Here is a 23237-nt window from a genome sequence, read left to right as displayed (position 1 = left end):
TCCGAAAGCTAGTGGTTTTTGCTACTTAATAAACCTGTTGGACTTTAACCTGGTGTTGTGAGACTTCTCACTGTGTTAACCACTGGCCCAGCCAGCGACACCCACATCCCATGAAACAATTAATAAATAAAAAGTTGGATAGATCTTTCAGAGCCAGACAGGAACAACAGGCTCCTTTGCTGAACAATTCAACATAAAAATCCTTCTTAAAAACTGTTATTGAATCTGCTTTCACCGCCTTTTTCAACCAGTGCATGTCTCACCCTTTGTATTTTTAACCATTTCTCTTGCTGTCCCTCTGGTTACCCACCCTCCTGTCACTGGAAACACTTTCTCCTAATTTACCCCCTCAGAATATTAAGGGTGTTAAATTCTCGAGTCCAGAGGAGAAGGTTAATAGTCTTGTTTATTGTACTGTGGTGATGGTGGATGAAGGAATATAACAAGGGTCAAGTGCTTTAAGTTTTTAGGTGTCCAGATCACCAACAACCTGTCCTGGTGCCCCCCCATGCAGACACTGTAGTTAAGAAAGCCCCACCATAGAACATAGAACATAGAACATTACAGCACAGAACAGGCCCTTCGGCCCACGATGTTGTGCCGACCAGTTAAAAAACAATGACCCACTAACCTAAACCAATCCCTTTTCGTCCATAAACCTATCCACGGATCTCTTAAACGCCCCCAAACTAGGCGCATTTACAACCGCAGCAGGCAGGGCATTCCAATCCCTCACCACCCTCTGGGTAAAGAACCTACCCCTGACATCCATCCTATAACTACCCCCCCTTAATTTAAAGCCACGCCTCTGCTTTCTCAGAAGATTAAGGAAATTTGGAATGTCAGCTACGACTCACCAACTTTTACAGGTGCCCCATAGAAAGCATTCTTTCTGGTTGTATCACAGCTTGGTATGGACTCCTGCTCTACCCAAGACCTCAAGGAACTCCAAAAGGTCGTGAATGTAGCCCAATCTATCACACAAACCAGCCTCCCATCCATTGACGCTGTCCACACTTCCTGCTGCCTTGGGAAAAGCAGTCAGCATAATTAAGGACCTCACGCACCCCGGACATTCTCTCTTCAACCTTCTTCCAGCAGAAAAAAGAAACAAAAGTCTGAGGTCACGTACCAACTGACTCAAGAACAGCTTCTTCCCTGCTGCTGTCAGACTTTTGAATGGATCTACCTCGCATTAAGTCGATCGTTCATTACACCCCTAGCTATGACTGTAACACTACATTCTATACTCGTTTCCTTCTCTATGAATGGTATGCTTTGTCTGTTTTATGCACAAGAAACAATACTTTTCACTGTATGCTAATACATGTGAGAAAAATAAATCAAATCAAATCAGAATCAAGGTGCTGCAGGAACAATTGTTTGAGTTGAGGTGTGTCAGTTCAGACCTGGGGAAGTCTGGGTGTTTATCCACGTTACTGTGTTTTGAACTGATTGCCTTGTTTTTTTCTTGAATGGCAGGTCATTCCGATTCAGTTTCCTACACCATTTCCTCTGGAGATCCCAATGGCTACTTTGCGATTGGTGTGAGTACAGGCATGATCAGGACCAGCATCCCACTGGACCATGAATCTGATCCTGTTGTGATTCTGGATGTCCAAGCCTGCAGTGGGTCACCTCCTGCTTACAGCAGCACTAAAGTCAAGGTTACAATCTCTGACATCAATGATAACACACCGACATTCCCCACCTCCTCTGAGTCCATTCTTGTCCCAGAGAACACAGAGATTGGCTCCATCATCTACACGGTCAGTGCAGAGGATCGGGACAGTGGGGCCAATGGTCAGGTACAGTTTGACATTGTTTCAAATGCAGAGAGAACATTCAGCATTGATCGATCATCAGGAAAGCTCCGTGTGATTGGATCTCTGAGCTATGAACAGACCCCACGTTATGACCTGAAGATTGTGGCCAAAGATAATGGAGCTCCGCCTCTCAGCTCCACCTTCACCATGTTGATTCATGTTCAGGATGAGAGCGACAACGCCCCAATCTTCGACACGCTGACCTATAGAGTCGAGGTCAAGGAAGGGACGCCTGTTAACACCCGGTTTCTCCAGGTCCGCGCTCTGAGTCAGGACAGAGACACCCATGTCACTTACCATCTCCGTTCTGATGGAGACTCTGCCAACTTTGGAATTGTGTCTGAGAGCGGCTGGTTGTATGTGAAAAGTGCCCTGGACCGTGAAAATAAAGACCTCTTCAGTCTGACAGTCGTAGCTTCGAGTAATGAGGGTGACCAGAAAAAAACAGGGACCACCATGGTGAGGGTGTGTGTCACTGATGAGAATGACAACGCACCGAAACTTAGCGAGAGCCGCTATTTCTTCACAGTCCAAGAAAACATCCCACCCACATCGACTATTGGACGGATCCTAGCAACAGATCGAGATCATGGGATCAACAGCAAATTGACCTACAGATTGTTCCCAGCTCATACCAGTTTCCAAATCAACTCACTAACAGGTAATTGACATCAACTCACTGAGACAATGGCACCCTGCTGAAGAATGGCTTAGTCAGCATTCAACCACGAGACACTGGACAGTGAGGGCAATTATTCAGACACAGCACGTCTACATTAACGAGAGAGAGAGGGGAAATCAGCCAGGGATCCTGCTCCTGATCACTGTCCAGTGATCCCTGGGTTAGAGAGAGAGGGGGGAAATCAGCCAGGGTTCCTGCTCCTGATCACTGTCCAGTGATCCCTGGGTTAGAGAGAGAGAGGGGAAATCAGCCAGGGTTCCTGCTCCTGATCACTGTCCCGTGAGCCCTGGGTTAGAGAGAGAGAGAGAGGGGAAATCAGCCAGGGTTCCTGCTCCTGATCACTGTCCAGTGATCCCTGGGTTAGAGAGAGAGAGAGAGGGGAAATCAGCCAGGGTTCCTGCTCCTGATCACTGTCCAGTGATCCCTGGGTTAGAGAGAGAGGGGGGAAATCAGCCAGGGTTCCTGCTCCTGATCACTGTCCAGTGATCCCTGGGTTAGAGAGAGAGAGAGAGGGGAAATCAGCCAGGGTTCCTGCTCCTGATCACTGTCCAGTGATCCCTGGGTTAGAGAGAGAGAGAGAGGGGAAATCAGCCAGGGTTCCTGCTCCTGATCACTGTCCAGTGATCCCTGGGTTAGAGAGAGAGAGAGGAAATCAGCCAGGGTTCCTGCTCCTGATCACTGTCCAGTGATCCCTGGGTTAGAGAGAGAGAAGGGAAATCAGCCAGGGTTCCTGCTCCTGATCACTGTCCAGTGATCCCTGGGTTAGAGAGAGAGAGAGAGGGGAAATCAGCCAGGGTTCCTGCTCCTGATCACTGCCCAGTGATCCCTGGGTTAGAGAGAGAGAAGGGAAATCAGCCAGGGTTCCTGCTCCTGATCACTGTCCAGTGATCCCTGGGTTAGAGAGAGAGAGAGAGGGGAAATCAGCCAGGGTTCCTGCTCCTGATCACTGTCCAGTGATCCCTGGGTTAGAGAGAGAGAGGGGAAATCAGCCAGGGTTCCTGTTCCTGATCACTGCCCAGTGATCCCTGGGTTAGAGAGAGAGAGAAGGGAAATCAGCCAGGGTTCCTGCTCCTGATCACTGTCCAGTGATCCCTGGGTTAGAGAGAGAGAAGGGAAATCAGCCAGGGTTCCTGCTCCTGATCACTGTCCCGTGAGCCCTGGGTTAGAGAGACAGGGGGGAAATCAGTCAGGGTTCCTGCTCCTGATCACTGTTCAAATAAGATATCAGGAATGTTGGTGACCACGAGGTTCAGTGAGATGGAGGAACTGAGGGAGATCAATATTAGTAGAGAAATGGTATTGGGAAAATTGCTGGGATTGAAGGTGGATAATTCCCCAGAGCCTGATAATCTCCATCCCAGAGTACTGAAGGAAGTGGCTCTAGAAATAGTGGATGCATTGGTGGTTATCTTCCAGGATTCTATAGACTCTGGAACAGTCCCTGCAGATTGGGGGGGAGCGAATCTCACTCCAATATTCAAAAAGGGAAGTAGAGAGAAAACGGGGAATTATAAACCAGTAAGCTTAATGTCGATAGTGGGAAAAATTCTCGAATCCATTATCAAACACAAACTGTACAAACCTTATTGAGTTCTTTGAGAAGGTGACCAAAGAGGTGGATAAGGGTAAGGCAGTTGACGTGGTGTGTATGGATTTTAGCAAAGTGTTTGATAAGGTTCCCCATGGTAGGCTATTGCAGAAAATGCAGATGCATGGGATTGAGGGTGATTTAGCAGTTTGGATCAGGAATTGGCTAGCTGATAGAAGACAGAGGGTGGTGGTTGATGGGAAATATTCAACCTGGAGTTCAGTTACAAGTGGTGTACCTCAGGGATCTGTTTTGGGGCCACTGCTGTTTGTCATTTTTATAAATGACCGAGATGAGGGTGTAGAAGGATGGGTTAGTAAACTTGCTGACGACACCAAAGTCGGAGGAGTTGTAGACAGTGAGGATGGATGTTACAGTTTGCAGAGGGACATAGATAAGCTGCAGAGCTGGGCCGAGAGGTGGCAAATGGAGGTTAATGCGGAAAAGTGTGAGGTGATTCACTTTGGTAAGAGTAACAGGAGTACAGAATATAGGGCTAATGGAAGGACTCTTAGTAGTGTTGACGAGCAGAGAGATCTCGGTGTACATGTGCATAGATCCCTGAAAGTTGGCACCCAGGTTGATAAGGTTGTTAAGAAGGCGTACGGTGTGTTAGCTTTTATTGGTAGAGGGATTGAATTTCGGAGCCGTGAGGTCATGTTACAACTGTACAAAACTCTGGTGCGGCCGCACTTGGAGTATTGCGTACAGTTCTGGTTGCCGCATTATAAGAAAGATGTGGAGGCATTGGAAAGGGTGTAGAGGAGGTTTACCAGGATGTCGCCTGGTATGGGGGGAAGGTCTTATGAGGAAAGGTTGAGGGACTTGAGGTTATTTTCATTAGAGAGAAGAAGGTTACGAGGTGACCTAATTGATGATCAGAGGGTTAGATAGGGTGGACAGTGAGAGCCTTTTTCCTTGGATGGTGATGGCTAACACGAGGGGATATAGCTTTAGATTAAGGGGTGGTAATTATAGGACGAATGTCAGAGGGAGGTTCTTTACTCAGAGGGTAGTAAGGGCGTGGAATGTCCTGCCTGCAGCAGTTGTGGACTCGCCAACTTTAAGGGCGTTCAAATGGTCAGAGGATAGGCATATGGATAACATTGGAATAGTTTAGGATAGAGGGTCATTAGATTGGTTCCACTGGTCGGCGCAACATCGAGGGCCGAAGGGCCTGTACTGTGCTGTAATGTTCTGTGTTCTAAGTTGGGACATCATGGTTGGCACAGGCTTGACGGGCCGAAGGGCCTGTTCCTGCACGATATTTTCCTTTGTTCTTTGTTGAAGAACCTTAGAGGTTTACAGCATCACAACAGGCCCTTCAGCCCAACTTGTCCATACCACCCAGTTTTTACTATTAAGCTAGTCCCTGTTGCCTGCATTTGGCCCATATCCTCTATACCCATCTTACCTATGTAACTATCTAAACCAGAGCACCTGGAGGAAACCCACACAGACACAGGGAGAATGTGCAGACTCTGCACAGACAGTGACCCAAGCTGGTAATTGAACCCAGGTCCCTGGCATTGTGAGGCAGCAGTGCCAACCACTGTGCCACCCATTGCTGTTTGTTTTTTTATGTTCTATGGAGGAAATAAGGTAATTCCAAAACTCTTGAGGTGTCAATGTTTATGGATAGAGCATGGAGGATGGTGTTGTCACAGAGGATCAGCCATCAGTGTGTGGAATGGTGAAGGCCGCTCGAAGCCGAGTTGCTGACTTGCTGCCCCTATTTTCTCCATTTCTACTTTGCTGCTGATGTCTCATCAGTAAATTTAACAATATGTTTGCCCCCTTCATCCAAGTCATCAATATAAATTGTAAATAGTTATGCCTCTTGAATCCATTCTGTGGAGTATTCCACAAGCAACAACTCATCCCAATTTTGTTTCAAATTAATTAATAGGACACGGGGTGTCGCTGGCTGGGCCAGCATTTATTGCCCATCCCTAATTGCCCCTTGAGAAGGTGGTGGTGAGCTGCCTTCTTGAACTGCTCCTGTTCCTGTGGTGTAGGTACACCCACAGTGCTGTTAGGGACAGAGTTCCAGGTTTTTACACACATACAAAATAGGAGAAGTAGGCCATTCGGCCCCATGAGCCTGTTCTGCCATTTGATAAGATCATTGTTGATCTGTTTGTACTCCAAGTTCTACATTGCCATTTACCCCCTATAAGCTATCATTCCCTAACCTAAAAAGATTAATGACCTAACAACAGTGAAGGAACAGCGATAAATTTCCAAGTCCGGATGGTGAGTGACTTGGAGGGGAACTTCCAAATGTTGGTGTTCCCAGCTATCTGCTGCTGTTGATGGTAATGGTTCTGGGTTTGGAAGGTGCTGCCTAAGGAACTTTGGTAAGTTGCTGCAGTGAATTTTACAGGTGGTACACGCGGCTTGTCGGTGGTGGAGGGAGTGAATGTTAGTGGAAGGGGCAGCAGTTAAATGGGTTTCTCGATGGTGAGGGGCTTCTTGAGCATTCAGTCACACTCCTGGTTAGGAGTGAAAGTAATAGGGTAATTGTTATGGGGGACTTTAACTTTACGAATATTGATTGGAATTGCTATAGTTCTAGCTCGCTAGAGGGGTCAGTGTTTGTACAAAGCGTGCAGGAAGGTTTTTTGTCTCAGTATGTAGATAGGCCAACTAGAGGTGAGGCTATATTGGATTTGGTGCTGGGAAATGAGCCAGATCAGGTGCTAGACTTGGAAGTTGGTGTGCATTTTGGTGATAGTGACCACAATTCGGTTACGTTCACCTTAGTGATGGGAAGAGATAGGCATGAACCTCGGGTCAGCAATTTTAGCTGGGGTAAGGGCGATTATGAGGCTATCAGGAGTGAATTAGGAAGCATGGATTGGATTAGGGGATTACAGGGACTGGGAACGTCTGAAATGTGGAGTTTTTTCAAGGAGCAGCTACTGCGAGTCCTTGATAGGTATGTCCCTGTCAGGCATGGTGGATTTGGTAGATCTAGGGAACCGTGGTGCACTAAAAGAGTTGAGTCGATGGTTAAAAAGAAAAAGGAGGCTTATGTTCGGATGAGATTGGAGGGCTCAGATAGTGCACTAGAAAGCTTTAGATTGGCTAGGAGGGAGTTGAAGAGTGAGTTGAGAAGGGCTAAAAGAGGACATGAGAAGACTTTGGCTGATAGGATTAAGGAGAATCCTAAGGCGTTCTATAGGTATGTCAAGAACAGAAGGTTGGTCAGGGCAAGATTAGGGCCAGTTACAGACAGCAGGGGGAAGTTGTGTGTGGAACCGGAGGAGATTGGAGAAGTATTGAACCAATATTTCTCTTCGGTGTTCACGCAGGGGGACATGAATATAGCTGAGGAGGACATTGGGTTGCAGGGGTGTAAAATAGACAGTATTACGGTTGATAAAGGGGATGTGCTGGAAATTCTTGAGGGGCTGAAAATAGATAAGTCCCCTGGTCCGGATGGGATCTACCCTAGGATTCTCTGGGAGGCTAGAGAGGTGATTGCAGAGCCTCTGGCTCAGATCTTCAGGTCGTCATTGGTCTCTGGTGTAGTCCCGGAGGATTGGAGGATAGCGAATGTTGTCCCATTGTTTAAGAAGGGGAACAGAGACTTTGCCGGGAATTATAGACCGGTGAGTCTTACTTCTGTTGTGGGCAAGGTTTTAGAAAAAATCATTAGGGATAGGATTTATAGTTATTTGGAGTGTAATGAATTGATTAGAAATAGTCAGCATGGTTTTGTAGCGGGTAGGTCGTGCCTTACTAACCTTATTGAGTTTTTTGAGAAGGTGACCAAAGAGGTGGATGGGGGCAAGGCAGTTGACGTGGTATATATGGATTTTAGTAAGGCGTTCGATAAGGTTCACCATGGAAGGCTTCTGCAGAAAATGCAGATGTATGGGATTGTGGGTAATCTAGGAAGTTGGATCAGGAATTGGCTAGCAGATAGGAGACAGAGGGTGGTGGTGGATGGTAAATATTCATCATGGAGTACAGTTACGAGTGGTGTGCCTCAGGGATCTGTTTTGGGGCCACTGTTGTTTGTAATTTTTATTAATGATCTGGATGAGGGTATAGCTGGGTGGATTAGTAAATTTGCTGATGACACCAAAATTGGAGGTGTGGTAGATTGTGAGGAAGGGTGTCATAGTCTGCAGGGAGACTTAGATAGGTTGCAGAGCTGGGCCGAGAGGTGGCGGATGGAATTTAATGCGGAGAAGTGTGAGGTAATTCACTTTGGTAGGAGCAACAGATGTGTCGAGTATAGGGCTAACGGGAGGACTTTGAATAGTGTGGATGAACAGAGGGATCTAGGTGTGTGTGTACATAGATCCCTGAAAGTTGGGAATCAAGTAGATAAGGTTGTTACGAAGGCGTACGGTGTCTTGGCGTTTATTGGTAGGGGGATTGAATTTAGGAGTCGCAGTGTAATGTTGCAACTGTACACTACTCTAGTGCGGCCGCACTTGGAGTACTGTGTGCAGTTCTGGTCCCCGCATTACAAGAAGGATGTGGAGGCGTTGGAGAGGGTGCAGAGGAGGTTTACTAGGATGTTGCCTGGTATGGTGGGGAGGTCCTATGAGGAGAGACTGAGGGATTTAGGGTTGTTTTCGTTGGAAAGAAGGCGGCTAAGAGGGGATCTTATTGAAACATATAAGATGATTAGAGGTTTAGATAGGGTGGATAGTGATAGCCTTTTTCCTCGGATGGAGAAAGCTAGCACGAGGGGGCATGGCTTTAAATTAAGGGGGGGTAGCTACAGGACGGATGTCAGGGGTAGGTTCTTTACCCAGCGGGTGGTGAGGGATTGGAATGCCCTGCCTGCTGCAGTTGTAAATGCGTCTAGTTTGGGGGCGTTTAAGAGATCTCTGGATAGGTTTATGGACGAAAAGGGATTGGTATAGGCTAGTGGGTCATTGTTTTTGTAACTGGTCGGCGCAACATCGTGGGCCGAAGGGCCTGTTCTGCGCTGTAATGTTCTATGTTCTATGTTCTATGTTCCTGACTTGTGCCTTGTAGATGGTGGACAGGCTTTGAGGAATCAGGATGGTAAGTGACTTGCCAAAGGATTCCTAGCCTCTGATCTACTCTGGTAGCCACAGTATTTGTATGGCTCATCCAGATCAGTTTCTGGTCAATGGTAACCCCAGGATGTTGATAGTGGGGGTTTCAGCGATGGTAATGCCATTGAATGTCAAGGGGACTTGATTGGATTTTCTCTTGTTTGAGATGGTCATTACCTCAAATATCTTTTCATTTTGTTTCCAGGTGAGATCACCTCGAGGGTGACCTTTGACCGAGAAATCCAGGCCAGTCACCAGATTACAGTTCTGGTTCAAGATGGTGGCACTCCTCCACGCACGGTCACTGGATCCGTCTATGTGATGGTGTTGGATGAAAACGATAATTCTCCGACCTTCACCAACGTGCCAGTGGGAAAGGAGCTTGTTGTTCAGGTAAGGGCAACCCCGAGGTCACAGGGTTCATCCTGTATGGTCAGAGGTCGGATTTCAGATCAAAGTCAGCGCTAACTCTCAGCTTCCCGGTTTGATTTATTGTGTACACGGCATTATAACTATCCAATCACAACACGGGGAGGGGGAGGAGTGTTGGGTTTGTGTTGGGTGGCGTGTGTTGAGTTTGGAGGATCTGAGTGAAATGAGTTAAATGTCAGATATTTGAGGAGTCCCAGTTTCCCAGTGCAAATGCCAAGAGCCACAATTAAAAAGTTGTGTCAACACTTTCTAAACTCCTGTCATTGTGTTGGCAAAGTTGAAGCAAAGTAAACATTCAGATTCAAATCCTCCCTGTCCAATGGGTTTGGATAGCGAATGAGGACAGCTGGAAGTAAAGAAACACCCTGAGAACACGTATGTGTAAGTCAAGCTTCAATTAGCCCGTCCCTGTTATAAATAACTGTCTGCTCCCTAACCTGAGAACACCAGAGAAATTAGTTCGATTTTAATACAAAATATCGTTTTGTTTTATTTATAAATATTTAAATCTCTCATTTCCCCGAATAAATATTGGATTTTAAATTCAGCAAACTCTTCAAATATTTTCAGTTAATTTTTTTCGAATGATCGGCTTGATCCAAACCTGCCAGTTTGTGTCTGGTGGTATGAGATTTGTGTGACTGTGAGGCAAAAAACAGAGAACAGTACAGCCCAGGAACAGGCCCTTCAGCCCCTCCAAGCCTGTGCTGATCGTGATGCCTGCAGAAACTAAAACCATATGCCGTTACGGAGTCCGAATCCTTCTATTCCCACCCTATTCATGTATTTGTTCAGTTGCCCCTTAAATGCTGCTATCGTACCTGCCCCCCGCCCCCAGCAATGCATTCCAGACATTCACCACCTTTTGTGTAAAAACATGCCTTGCACATCTCCTCGAAACTTTTCCCCACGCACCTTAAACCTATGTCCCCTAGTGCTTGACTTTTCTACCCCAGGAAAGAGCATCTGACTATCCACTCTGTCCATGCCTCTCATAATCTTGTAAACCTCGATCAGGTCACCCTTCAACCTCCGTCGTTCCAGTGAGAACAAACTGAGTTTATCTAACCTCTCCTCATAGCTAATACCCTCCAGACTGGGCAACATCCTGCTAAATCCCTCTGTGTCCTCTCCAAAGCCTCCACATCCTTCTGGTAGTGCGGTGACCAGAATTGTACACAATATTCTAAATGAGATCTAACTAAGGTTCTGTACGGCTGCAGCATGACCTGCCAGTTTTTATACTCGATACCCCGGCAGATGAAGGCAAGCGTGCCGTATGCCTTCTTCACTACCTTATCCACCTGTGTTGTCACTTTCAGTGATTGGTGAACATGTACACCCAGATCCCTCTGCCTATCAATACTCCTAAAGGTTCTACCATTTACTGTATAATTGGTAGGTGTTGATGTGATCGGCGCAACTCGTGGGCCGAAGGGCCTGTTTGTGCTGTAGTGTTCTATGTTCTATGTTCTAATTCCAACACGCATTCGACCTTCCAAAATGCATTATTCCACATTTGTCCAGATTAAACTCCGTCTGCCATTTCTCTGCCCAAGTCTCCAACCGGTCTATATCTTGCTGTATCTTCTGACAATCCTCTTCACTATTCACAGCTCCACCAATTTTTGTGTTGTCTGCGAATTTACTAGTCAGACCAGCTACATTTTCCTCCAAATCACTTATACTATACCAAGAACAACAAAGGCCCCAGACTGATCCCTGTGGAACACCGCTAGTCACAGCCTTCCATTCAGAAAAGCACCCCTCGACTGCTACCCTCTGTCTTCTATGGCCAAGCCAGTTCTGTATTCATGTTGCCAAGTTCTCCTCTGATCCCGTGTGACTTCACCTTTCGTACCAGTCTCCCATGAGGTACCTTGTCGAAGAATTTACTGAAGTCCATGTATCCAGCATCCACTGCCTTTCCCCCATCTATCATCTTCGTCATTTCCTCCAGAAACTTGATCAAGTTAGTGAGGCAGGACCTCTCCTTCACGAAACAATGCTATCACTAATAAATCCATTTGTTTCCAAATGTGAGGAAACCCTGTCCCTCACAATCTTTTCCAATAATTTCCCTAACACTGACGCAAGATTCACTGGCCTGTAATTTCCTGGATCATCTCTGCTGCCCTTCTTAAACAAAGGAACAACATTGGCTATTCTCCAATCCTCTGGGACCTCCCCTGTGGCCAGTGAGGATACAAAGATTTCTCTCGAGACCCCAGCAATTTCCTCTCTCGCCTCTCTCAGTATTCTGGGGTATATCCCATCAGGCCCTGGGGACTTATCTACTTTAATATTTTTTAAGACACCCAACACCTTCTCCTTTTTGATATCAACATGACCCAGAATATTTACACATCCTACCCTAGGCTCCTCATCCATCAAGTCCCTCTCTTTGGTGAATACTGAGGCAAAGTATTCATTTAGTATCTCGCCCATTTCCTCTGGTTCTCTGCATAGATTCCCTCCACTATCCTTGAGTGGACCAATCCTTTCCCTGACTATCTTCTTACTCTTTACATACGTATAAAATGCCTTAGGATTTTCCTTAATCCTGCTTACCAGGGACTTTTTGTGACCCCTATTAGCCCTTGTAACTCCTTCCTTAGTTCCTTACAGGCAGAGGGGGATCTTTCCAGCTGCACTCGCCTCCAGGCTAGGAATTCCCTCCCAAGGTCAACAAATCTTTGCATGGTCCACCCACTCCCACTACAATTCCCATGGCAGACAGGATGAGAAAATTCCATCCAGAGTGTGAGGCAGTGTGAGTGAGATGAGAGTGAGTAGGACGGCACGGTGGCACTGTGGGTTAACACAGCACCGGGGCCTGGGTTCAATTCTGGCCATGGGTCATTGTCTGTGTGGAGTCTGCACATTCTCCCCATGTCTGTGTGGGTTTTCTCCGGGTACTCCGGTTTCCTTACACAGTTCAAAGATGTGTGGGTTAGGTTGATTGGCCATGTTAAATTGACCCTTGTGGCAGGGGTAATTAGCAGGGTAAATATACGGGGTTACGGGAAGAGGGCCTGGGTGGAATTGTGGTTGGCGCAGACTCGATGGTACGAATAGCCTCCTTTTGCACAGGGATTCTATGATTCTATGAGTGCAAATGTGAGGCAGGGTATGTGTGAATATGCAAGAGTATGTGAGAGTGAACGAGCGTAAGTGTGAGTGAGACAGAGAGTATGAGACAGAGAGAGTGAGCTGGGGGAGGGGGAAGTATTACTTATTTATTTATTATTGTCACAAGTTGGCTCACATTAACACTGCAATTAAGCTACTGTGAAAATCCCCTTGTCACTACACTCCGACACCTGTTTGGGTACACTGATGGAGAATTTAGCATGGCCAATACATAGAACATAGAACACTACAGCACAAACAGGCCCTTCGGCCCACGAGTTGCGCCGATCACATCAACACCTATCTATAACCCCCAATCCCATAAAACCCCATATACTCATCCAGAAGTCTTTTAAAAGACCCCAGCGAGTTCGCCTCCACCACCACTGACGGCAGCCGATTCCATTCACTCACCACCCTCTGAGTGAAAAACTTACCCCTAACATCACTTCTGTACTTTCCTCCCCGCACCTTAAATCTGTGTCCTCTCGTAGCGACCATTTCAAACCGGGGAAATAGCCTCTGAGAATCCACCCTATCTATTCCTCTCAACATTTTATAAACTTCTATCAGGTCGCCTCTCAACCTTCGTCTCTCCAGGGAAAAGAGACCCAGTTCCCTCAACCTAACTTCATAAGGCATGCCTCCCAGTCCAGGCAACATCCTTGTAAATCTCCTCTGTACCCTTTCAATAGCTTCTACGTCTTTCCTATAGTGAGGCGACCAGAACTGCGCACAATACTCCAAATGAGGCCTGACAAGGGTCTTATAAAGTTGCAGCATTACCTCCCGACTCCTAAACTCAATCCCTCGATTAATGAAGGCCAGTACACCATACGCCTTCTTGACCACCTCTTCCACCTGCGAGGCCGATTTAAGAGTCCTGTGGACCCGGACCCCAAGATCCTTCTGCTCTTCAACACTACCAAGACTCCTGCCCTTGATAGTGTACTCGTTCATCCCGTTGGTTCTGCCAAAATGGACGACTACACATTTATCCGCGTTGAAGTCCATCTGCCACTTCTCCGCCCAGTCCTGCATCCTATTTATGTCCTGCTGCAACTTTTGCCATCCTTCCAGACCATCCACAACACCACCGACCTTCGTGTCATCAGCGAACTTACTTACCCATCCTTCCACTTCCTCATCCAGGTCATTTATGAAAATGACGAACAGCAAGGGTCCTAGAACAGATCCCTGGGGCACTCCACTGGTGACTAACCTCCATGCCGAAAAAGACCCATCCACAACCACTCTCTGCCTTCTGCAGGCAAGCCAGTTCTTGATCCACAAGGCCAAAGGCCCTCGGATCCCATGCCCTCTCACCTTCTCAAGAAGTCTTGCATGGGGGACCTTATCAAACGCCTTGCTGAAGTCCATGTACACCACGTCCACGGCACTTCCTTCGTCAATGTGTTCAGTCACATTATCGAAGAACTCAACTAGGCTCGTAAGGCACGACCTGCCCTTGACAAATCCATGCTGACTATTCCTGATCATGTCAAACCTCTCCAAATGGTCGTAAATCTTGTCCCTCAGAAGCCTTTCCATCGGCTTACCAACCACTGAGGTCAGACTCACCGGTCGGTAATTTCCCGGGCTATCTCTGTTCCCTTTCTTGAAAATAGGGACTACATCCGCAATCCTCCAATCTTCCGGAACCTCTCCCGTCTCCATTGACGACGCAAAGATCATCGCCAGGGGCTCTGCAATCACTTCCCTCGCCTCCCACAGTATCCTGGGGTATATCCCATCTGGTCCCGGCGACTTATCTATCTTGATAGAATTCAAAAGTTCTAACACATCCTCCACCTTAATATCCACAAACTCAATCTTTTCCATCTGCTGCAAATCTGTGGCAAAATCTCCCAGATCAGTTTCCACCGTGAATACTGAGGCAAAGTACTCATTAAGCACCTCTGCCATTTCTTCTGGTTCCAGACAGACCTTTCCCCCTTCACCTTTTATAGGTCCTATCCCTTCTCTTCTCATCCTTTTACCTTTCACATATTTATAAAAGGCCTTGGGATTCTCCTTAATCTTACCCGCCAAGGTCTTCTCATGACCCCTTCTGGCTCTCCTAATTTCCCTTTTAAGCTCCTTTCTACAGTCCTTATACTCCTCAAGATCCTTAACCTCTCCGAGTTCCCTGAACCTTTTGTACACCTTCCCTTTCCTCCTGACTAGGTTCAACACAGCCTTCATGCACCATGGTTCCCTCGACCTACCAAAACCCCCTTGTCTCATCGGAACGTTGTCATTCAGAGCTCCAGACACACATTCCTTGAATATCCGCCACCTTCCTTCGGTACTTTTCCCTAAGAACGCCTCCTTCCAGTTTATTTGTCCAAGTAACTTCCTGACTTCTTCGTATTTCCCCTTACTCCAGACAAACACCTTCCTAGCCTGCCTGATCCTATCTCGTTCCAATGCAATTGTGAAGGAGATAGAATTATGGTCACCATTCCCAAGATGCTCTCCTACCGAGGGATCCATCACCTGTCCTGGTTCATTCGCCAGTACCAGGTCAAGTACAGCCTCTCCCCTCGTAGGCTCATCCACATACTGTGTCAGGAAACCTTCCTGAACACACCTAACAAACTCCTCCCCATCCAAACCCCTTACCCTAGGGATATTCCAGTCGATGTTTGGGAAATTGAAATCTCCCATCACGACAACTCTGTTATTAATACATCTCTCCAGAATCTGTTTCCCTATCTGCACTTCAACTTCCCTGTCACTATTGGGTGGCCTATAGAATACACCCAGCAAAGTTTTTGACCCTTTGCTGTTTGTAACTTCCACCCACAGAGACTCTGTAGATAGTCCCTCCACGGCATCCTCCTTCTCTGCAGCCATGACACTGTCCCTGATCAACAGTGCCACTCCACCACCTCTTCTGCCACCCTCCCTGTCCTTCCTGAAGCATCTGAAGCCTGGCACCTGAAGTACCCAGTCCTGTCCCCGAGACATCCAAGTCTCCGTAATGGCCACCACATCACATTCCCAAGCAGCAATCCACGCCCTAAGCTCATCTACTTTATTCACTACACTCCTTGCATTAAAATATATACACTTCACCCCCTCAGTCTGGGCATTTCCCTTCTCCACCCCCTGTCTAACCTCCCCCCCATACTGCCTGCAGTCCTCCCCTACCTGGGAGCTAACCTCCTCCGTCCCAGTTTCCCCATCACAATTCCCTCCCCCCATCCTTTCTAGTTTAAAGTCCCCCCGGTAGCCTTAGCCAGTCTTCCCGCCAAGATATTAGTCCCCCTGGGATTTAAGTGCCACCCATCCTTACTGTACAGGTCCCACCTGCCCCTAAAGAGGTCCCAGTGATCTAGGAACCGAAATCCCTGCCCTCGACACCAGTCCCTCAGCCACGCATTCAGCCTCCACCTCATTTCATTTCTTCCCTCATTCTCCCGTGGCACAGGCAGCAATCCTGAGATTACTACCTTTGCTTTTCTCTTCCTCAGCTGCCTACCCAGTTCCCTATAGTCCCTTTTCACGAGTGCCTCCCTCTTGCCTACGTCAGTAGTACCTATATGCACTACAACCTCTGGTTCCTCACCCTCCCCTTTCAGGATGTCTGGGACACGCCCAGAGACATCCCGAATCCCAGCTCCAGGGAGACAAACCACCATCCGCGACTCCCGTCTACATCCACAAAAACGCCTGTCCGCCCCCCTCACTGTGGAGTCCCCTATTAACACTACCTTTCTGCTCTCTTTTTTGATTTTTTGACTCACTGGCTCAGCTCCAGAGACCTGGCCACCGCTTCCTCCCTCAGATGAGCTGTCACCCCTAGTAGTACTCAGGCCAGAGTATTTATTTTGAAGGGGGACATCCACCGGTGTGCTCTCCATCACCCGTGGTTTCCCCTTCCTAATAGTTACCCAAGTGCCCTCATCCCGTTGCCCTGGTGTGACTACTTGCTGGTAGCTCCTATCTATAACCTCCTCACTCTCCCGAATGAGCCGAAGGTCCTCGAGCTGCATTTGCAGCTCCTTAACCTGGTTTCGTAGGGCCTGCAACTCCACACACCGAGCACAGGTGTGGATGTCCGGCAGACCAGGAGCCTCCAAGACCTCCCACATATTGCATTGGCAGCAACATACAGGGCTCACACTCATACTTGCCCCTTATAGCAACCCAGAGGAAAAAGTTAAAAAAAAACTTATAACTTACCTTATCTCTTGGCCCTGTGAGCCAAAGCCCTGACAGCACACACAAAAACAAAAGCAGTCTTACCTGCTCTCAGTCAGAGCCTCTCTCTCTTTTTGGGTTAGAGGAGGGGGGAGGGCTGGGATACTCTACCTGTGTAGAGTATCGGGAATCCCCTCCAGTCTAATTTATAGTAGGTGAAAAAAAAACTTGACCCGAGTGCCCTCGCAACTACTTCCGGGGTCAAACCGGGGTCAAACTTAAATCAAGCAAAAAAAAACCCCACTAAACTCACTAAAAACAAAGTTAGTTTTTAAAAGAAAGAAAAAGTGGCTGTACTCACCCACAAGCTCTCCACTCGCAAATCGCAGCCACTCTTCAGTGCTCCCACGGAACAATGAGGACGGACCCCCCAAGGTGAGTAAACTTTTAAAGGTGAAAAAAAAACTTGACCCGAGTGCCCTCGCAACTACTTCCGGGGTCAAACCGGGGTCACTTAACTAAACATCTTTCAGACTGTGGGAGGAAACCAGAGCACCTGGAGAAAACCCATGCAGACACGGGGAGAATGTGCAAACTCCGCACAGACAGTGACCCATGGCCAGAATTGAAACTGGCTTCCTGGTGCTGTGAGGCAGCAGTGCTAACCGCTGTGGCACCGTGCCGCTCAAAATCACAAAAAGTGTGTCAAATAGTGTGAGGGTGTGAGTGTGAGATTAATTCTACCGTGCAGTTGACCTTAGTGTCCTGCGTGTGTCGGCTTCCACTCTCAAGCTGACTTTGCAAATCCACATGTGGGAAATTTACATTTCAGTTTCACTCAGTTAAAATGTCAGTTTTGTGCAATAACGTTTCATTAATCACTTGTCAAAATCTCTTTTCTCTGTTTGGAGAATGTTGTTCAGATGCTTCTTATTTTCACTCAGAGTCTGATTCTCGTTTTGTTAGTTCTTTCAGCTGTTTGTGACCCTGTTTCTCCCAGTCCCATTTCAAACCCATTCTTTTTAACTCTGAATTGTGTCAATCACTTCATCTCTCTGAAGTTTCAGAGATCACCCGAATTCTTGTTTAAGAAGGGTGCCAGGCAAAATGCGGGGAATTATAGGCCGGTTAGTTTAACGTCTGTGGTAGGTAAAATGTTAGAATCCGTCATTAAGGAGGAAATTGCGAGGCATCTTGAAGGGAATTGCTTGATAGAGCAGACGCAGCACGGTTTCGTTAAAGGGAAGTCGTGTCTGACAAATTTACTGGAGTTCTATGAGGATGTGTCTAGGGCAGTGGATCGAGGAGAGCCGGTGGATGTGGTCTTTCTGGATTTTCAGAAGGCGTTTGACAAGGTACCTCACAAGAGGTTATTGCAGAAGGTCAGGGGGCATGGAGTTGGGGGTAGGGTGTTAGCGTGGATAGAGGATTGGTTGTCAAATAGGAGGCAGAGAGTGGGGGTCAATGGGTGCTATTCGGATTGGCGGATGGTGACTAGTGGGGTGCCCCGGGGTCGGTGCTGGGGCCTCAGCTATTTACCATTTATATAGATGATCTGGAGGAGGGAACCGAGTGCAGGGTGTTGAAATTTGCTGATGACACCAAGACTGGGGGAAAGGCAAATTGTGCGGAGGGTGTGGAGAGTCTGCAGAAGGATCTAGATAGGCTGGGCGAATGGGCCAGGAAATGGCAAATGGAATTTAATGTTGGCAAGTGTGAGGTGGTCCACTTTGGTAGGAAGAATGGTAGGAAGGACTATTACTTACGTGGCGAAAAACTGCAGCAGGCGACGGTGCAGAGGGACCTCGGGGTCCTTGTGCATGAGTCGCAAAAACCCAGCTTGCAGGTGCAGCAGGTGGTCAGGAAGGCGAATGGGATGCTGGCCTTCATAGCGAGGGGGATTGAATATAAAAGTAGGGAGGTCTTGCTGCAGCTGTATAGGGCATTGGTGAGGCCACAGCTGGAGTACTGTGTGCAGTTTTGGGCGCCGCACCTGCGCAAGGATATTTTGGCCCTGGAGGGAGTGCAGAGGAGGTTTACTAGGCTGTTACCGGAGTTGAGGGGATTGAGCTATGAGGAGAGGCTGAATAAACTAGGCTTGTACTCGTTAGAGTTGAGAAGAATGAGGGGAGATCTCATTGAGACGTATAAGATGATGAATGGGATGGATAGGATAGAGGTGGAGAGACTCTTCCCGCTCAAAAAAGACAGTAGGACTAGGGGGCACAGCCTCAAGATAAAGGGGAGGCGGTTTAGAACGGAGTTGAGGAGGAACTTCTTCACTCAAAGGGTGGTGAATCTCTGGAATTCTCTGCCCGTTGAAGTGGTGGAGGCTGCCTCGCTAAATATTTTTAAGAAGCGGGTTGATGGGTTCTTGATAAGAGAGGGGATTAAGGGTTATGGGGAGAGGGCGGGAATGTGGAACTGAGCCACAACAGATCAGCCATGATCTTATTGAATGGCGGGGCAGGCTCGAAGGGCTAGATGGCCTACTCCTGCTCCTATTTCTTATGTTCTTATGTTCTTCAGTCTTTTTGCACGGTTTCTGAACTCTCTCTGTCCGATTCTCCGTGGAGTTTGAATGGTTCTTGGTAAACTGTTCACTTGCCTTTTTCCCAACGCTGGAATCTTGTGTAGTATCACCAGCAAACATTGTTAAACCAGCGTCTGTGCTCATTGGCAATTCCAGTCTCCTTACTGATGATTCAGAATTTCCAGTGTTGCAGTCATTCAGTTGTTTAACGCTTGCCCATTGTAAACTTTGATGTGTCAGTAATATTATTTGGATCAGTTCTTTGCTGAGCCAGGTCACTATTGGTCATTGAGTTTTTATTGACAGGAGCACAGTATGAATTCTAACTCCAAACCCACAAACCTGTTCCTTCACGTTCCATTGCTTCAAAGTTCCAGAACCTCATAAGAATCATCAGAACTAGTATCAGAAAGAGGCCATTCAGCCCCTCCAGCCTGCTATTCAATATGATCATGGCTGATCTCATTTTGGCCTCAACTCCACTTCCCTGCCTGTTCAACATCAACCCCATGACTCACTAAAAATCTGTTTACCTTTTCCTTCAATTTACTCCAAGTCCCAGCATCCACCGCGCTCTGGGGCAGTGAATTCCACCCTTTGAGGGAAGTAACTTCTCTTCATCTCTGTTTTAAATCTGTCACCCCTTATCCTAAAACTATGACCTCTTGTCCCAGATTGCCCTACAAGAGGAAACACCCTCTCCATGTCTATTTTATCCATCCCCATTATCACCTTGTACACCTCAATTAAATCACCTCTCATTCTTCTAAACTCCAGGGAACATCGGCCTAAACTGCCCAATCTCTCTTTGTAAAACAAACCTCTCATCTCTGGAATCTCTGATGACCCAGGCCAGAAACTCCACAGTGTTTTGTGAAGTTCACCTCAACCTTAAATTTACATTTGAATTTGCATCACAGTGAGCCTAATGTGGATTGGTGCTTTGAATGTTGGATTAAATCGGAGATGTTCCAGTCAAAGAACAATACAGCACAGGAAACAGGCCCTCCAGCCCTCCAAGCCTGCACTGCCCATTCTTCCAACTAGACCATTCGTTTGTATCCCTTCATTCCCTGGAACTTCCAGCACATCTCTGGAGAGAGAGCAAGAGAGAGAGAGAGACAGAGAGAGAGAGACAGACAGAGAGAGAGACAGAGAGAGAGAGAGACAGAGAGAGAGACACAGACAGACAGAGAGAGAGACAGAGAGAGAGACTGAGAGAGAGACAGAGAGAGAGACACAGAGAGACAGAGAGAGAGACAGAGAGAGAGACTGAGAGAGAGACTGAGAGAGAGACAGACAGAGAGAGAGATAGAGAGAGAGAGAGAGACAGAGAGAGAGACACAGACAGACAGAGAGAGAGATAGAGAGAGAGATAGAGAGAGAGACTGAGAGAGAGACAGAGAGAGAGAGAGAAAGACAGAGAGAGAGACACAGAGAGAGAGAGAAAGACAGAGAGAGAGACACAGAGAGAGAGAGAAAGACAGAGAGAGACACACAGAGAGAGACACAGAGAGAGAGAGAGACAGAGAGAGAGACAGAGAGAGCCGGACAGACAGACAGACAGAGAGACTCAGGGGGAGAGAGAGCGAGACAGAGAGACAAAGAACAAAGAAAATTCCAGCACAGGAACAGGCCCTTCGGCCCCTCCAAGCCTGCACCGACCATGCTGCCTGACTGAACTAAAACCCCCTATCCTTCCCAGGACCATATCCCTCTATTCCCATCCTATTCATGTATTTATCAAGACGCCCCTTAAAAATCACTACCGTATCCGCTTCCACTCCCTCCCCCGGCAGTGAGTTCCAGGCACCCACCGCCCTCTGTGTAAAAAATCTGCCTTGTACATCTCCTTTAAATCTTGCCCCTCGCACCTTAAACCTGTGCCCCCAGTAATTGACTCTTCCACCCTGGGAAAAAGCTTCTGACTATCCACTCTGTCCGTGCCCCTCATAATCTTGTAGATTTCTATCAGGTCTCACCTCAACCTCCGTCGTTCCAGTGAGAACAAACCAAGTTTCTCCAACCTCTCCTCATAGCTAATGCCCTCCATACCAGGGGCAACATCCTGGTTAATCTTTTCTGTACCCTCTCCAAAACCTCCACATCCTTCTGGTAGTGTGGCGACCAGAATTGAACACTCCAAGTTCATGAGTCACGACCTCCCCTTCACAAAACCATGTTGCCTCTCACTAATACATCCACTTATTTCCAAGTGGGAATAAATCCTGTCTTGAAGAATCCTCTCCAATAATTCCCCTACCACTGAAGTAAGGCTCACCGGCCTGTAATTACCTGGATTATTCCATAAGCTTCTGAAAGCAACTGAGAAACTAAACCTAAAACTGACTCTTCTGAGGAACAAACTGCCCCCAGGCACCATCTGACCTGTCAATCATCTCCAAATGATCCCACAAAGGTTGGTGATGTTGTGGATAGTGTGGGGAGATGTCAGAAGTTGCAGCGAGACATAGATAGGATGCAAGACTGGGCGGAGAAGTGGCAGATGGACTTCAACCCGGATAAATATGTAGTGATCCATTTTGGCAGGTCAAATGGGATAATGGAATATAATATTAAGGGTAGGAGTCTTGGCAGTGTTGAGGATCAGAAGGATCTTGGGGTCCGGGTTCATAGGACGCTCAAATCGGCCTCACAGGTAGAGGATGTGGTTAAGAAGGTGTATGGTGTACTGGCCTTCATCAATCGAGGGATTGAGTTTAGGAGTTGGGAGGTAATGCTGCAACTTTATAAGACCCTGATCAGACCCCACTTAGAGTACTGTGCGCAGTTCTGGTCGCCTCACTACAGGAAGGATGTGGAAGCTATTGAGAGGGTGCAGAGGAGATTTACAAGGATGTTGCCTGGATTGGGAGGCATGCCTTATGAGGATAGGTTGAGGGAACTAGGTCTCTTCTCCCTGGAGAGATGAAGATTGAGAGGGGACCTGATAGAGGTTCATAAAATGTTGAGAGGTATAGATAGGGTGGATTCTCAGAGGCTATTTCCCAGGGTTGAAATGGTTGCTATGAGAGGACACAGGTTTAAAGTGCTGGGAAGCAAGTACAGAGGAGATGTCAGGGGAAAGTTTTTCACTCAGAGGGTGGTGACTGAGTGGAATCGGCTGCCGTTGGTAGTGGTGGAGGCAAATTCGATAGGGTCTTTTAAGAGACTTCTGGATGAGTACATGGGATTTAATAGGATTGAGGAGTTGCCAAAGAGGTGGATCAGGGTAAAGCAGTTGACGTGGTGTATATGGATTTTAGTAAAGCGTTTGATAAGGTTCCCCATGGTAGGCTACTGCAGAAAATGCAGATGCATGGGATTGAGGGTGATTTAGCAGTTTGGATCAGGAATTGGCTAGCTGATAGAAGACAGAGGGTGGTGGTTGATGGGAAATATTCAACCTGGAGTTCAGTTACAAGTGGTGTACCTCAGGGATCTGTTTTGGGGCCATTGCTGTTTGTCATTTTTATAAATGACCTAGATGAGGGTGTAGAAGGATGGGTTAGTAAATTTGCTGATGACACCAAAGTCGGAGGAGTTGTAGACAGTGACGATGGATGTTACAGTTTGCAGAGGGACATAGATAAGCTGCAGAGCTGGGCTGAGAGGTGGCAAATGGAGTTTAATGCGGAAAAGTGTGAGGTGATTCACTTTGGTAAGAGTAACAGGAGTACAGAATATAGGGCTAATGGAAGGACTCTTAGTAGTGTTGACGAGCAGAGAGACCTCGGGGTACATGTGCATAGCTCCCTGAAAGTTGGCACCCAGGTTTATAAGGTTGTTAAGAAGGCATACGGTGTGTTAGCTTTTATTGGTAAAGGGATTGAATTTCGGAGCCGTG

General features: G+C 47.3%; 1 protein-coding gene across 1 annotated transcript in view; it reads left to right on the top strand.

Moving 5' to 3' along the window:
• The window catches only part of LOC145349279 (protocadherin-16-like), a 330993-nt gene that overhangs the window by 236036 nt on the left and 71720 nt on the right, over positions 1–23237 (top strand). Inside the window, exons 6-7 of the mRNA XM_080197793.1 lie at positions 1483–2487; positions 9350–9537. Of these exons, the coding sequence (XP_080053919.1) occupies positions 1483–2487; positions 9350–9537 (1193 nt within the window). The remainder of the gene's footprint in view (positions 1–1482; positions 2488–9349; positions 9538–23237) is intronic.

Source organism: Carcharhinus amblyrhynchos, chromosome 10, assembly GCF_965287045.1.
Source record: "Carcharhinus amblyrhynchos chromosome 10, sCarAmb.v2.hapA, whole genome shotgun sequence".
NCBI lineage: Eukaryota > Metazoa > Chordata > Chondrichthyes > Carcharhiniformes > Carcharhinidae > Carcharhinus > Carcharhinus amblyrhynchos.
Note: the sequence above shows the minus strand (reverse complement) of the source record. Positions and strands in the feature narration are given on the sequence as shown.